Source organism: Brachyistius frenatus, unplaced genomic scaffold (genome assembly GCF_029030835.1).
Source record: "Brachyistius frenatus isolate BFR_SWC_R1_liver_20210118 unplaced genomic scaffold, ASM2903083v1 Contig_455, whole genome shotgun sequence".
NCBI lineage: Eukaryota > Metazoa > Chordata > Actinopteri > Embiotocidae > Brachyistius > Brachyistius frenatus.
The window spans coordinates 15,988-17,500 of record NW_027211054.1 but is presented as its reverse complement, the minus strand read 5'-3'; the positions used below and the strand labels follow the sequence as shown (position 1 = coordinate 17,500).

The 1,513-nt window shown below is 43.6% G+C and overlaps 1 protein-coding gene across 2 annotated transcripts in view; it reads left to right on the top strand.

Annotated features, from left to right (window-relative positions):
- Nucleotides 1-915, top strand: part of slc5a9 (solute carrier family 5 member 9) — a 21,613-nt gene extending 20,698 nt beyond the window's left edge. For both annotated transcript variants that reach the window (XM_069725871.1, XM_069725870.1), the window contains one exon: nt 296-915. In XM_069725871.1, coding sequence (XP_069581972.1) covers nt 296-607 — 312 coding nt within the window. In that variant the 3' untranslated portion in view covers nt 608-915. The remainder of the gene's footprint in view (nt 1-295) is intronic.
- Nucleotides 916-1,513: the final 598 nt, after the last annotated feature.

Genomic DNA, 1,513 nt, shown 5'->3' with positions numbered 1-1,513 from the left:
AAGGGACTATTTGTCTCCATGTGACTATTCCTGGAAAATATCAAATATGAAATCCTTGATATCAATCTGCTTGATATTCTCTAAGGAAGTAAAGAGCTTTCATTTGCATAAACTGACAACAAAGTGCTAAATTAGCAGTGTAGTGATTATATTGTGGACTGGAAGCATTTCAATATCAACATCTCCTAAATGTCCTAAATGTCCCTTATTGGAATGTGACCTCGCTCCTCTCCTCTCCTCTCCTCTCCTCTCCTCTCCTCTCCTCTCCTCTCCTCTCCTCTCCTCTCCTCTCCAGCTGTACAGGCTGACCTGGTGGTCCAGACACAGCCTTGAGCCTCGGATTGACCTTGCAGGTCCCCGGATGACCTCTGATCCTGAGAACTTTGACCTCAGCAGTGATCCTGACCGCTTGCCAGAGTCTAAATGGCGGCGAGCTGCTCTGTGGCTCTGTGGTCTGACTGGTTCAAGCTCTCAATCTGCACCTCCACAGATTGAAAACAGTGAGCGGATGTTCCTGAAGGAGGAGCCGGTCTGGAGAAGAGTCTGCAACATTAACGCTCTGATACTACTGACTGTTAATGTGTTTCTCTGGGGTTACTTTGCATAACGTTCAGATTTTGAAATATTGAATTCGTTTTTTTTTGGAAACCACTTTTAATGACTTTCTGATTAAAACTTAAAGCTAAAAAGAAAGTATTAGAGAGTGTTTTTTTTGATTTATGTGAAATAATCATTCTTTAATGGTTCAAGTTAGTTTTTTGCACTTCAGTAAGTAGAAAGCCACTTGTAATTGGCCAATCACTGGGTTGTGAATATTCTGCAGTAACTTCTCAAAAATGTGTGTATCGCATTTGTAGTATTTCTAAGATGAATATGAACAATTAAATGTTTTATGTGAGTTTTTACTGATACTGAAATGACTAATAAATATTAACTTACAACACTTTAAAACTTCCAAGATAACACATAATGTATTTTCAAAAACATGTCCTGATGTCTGGCGAGCTCCCTGCAGGTTAGGACGGTGTGCGTCGTGGCCGGGACATGTAAAAGACAGACGGACCGGGTTAGACGGGGGAATCACCGGGCGTTGTTGACTCCCCGGTGAGGACGGTTTCTCCAAGTGCAGCGAGGGTCTGGAGTCGGACACGCTGGCGCCGACTGGCTGGCGCAACCCACCATGATGAGATCCACCAAGTGGTCATCAGCAAGAGCAATGGCTGTCTCCAGAGTGGTGGGGCGGACCGGTACCGGACCCAGGTTGGTGTTTCTTCTGGTAGCCACTCAACAAGATGTTCCAGCACCACCTTCTGGAGCAGTGACTTCTCTCCAGCAGAACTTCCTGGCTGCAGCCGTCTAAGGGCCTGATTTAATAAGATCTCAAATAAAGGTACTAAATTGCATGTTCCTTCTAAAAGTTTGCAAAAAAAAATTTGCACCCATTTTGCAGGTGATTTACTGAGTAATTCCATCATTGAAATCAGGAGCAAATCTCTGTATTTAAATGAGGGTT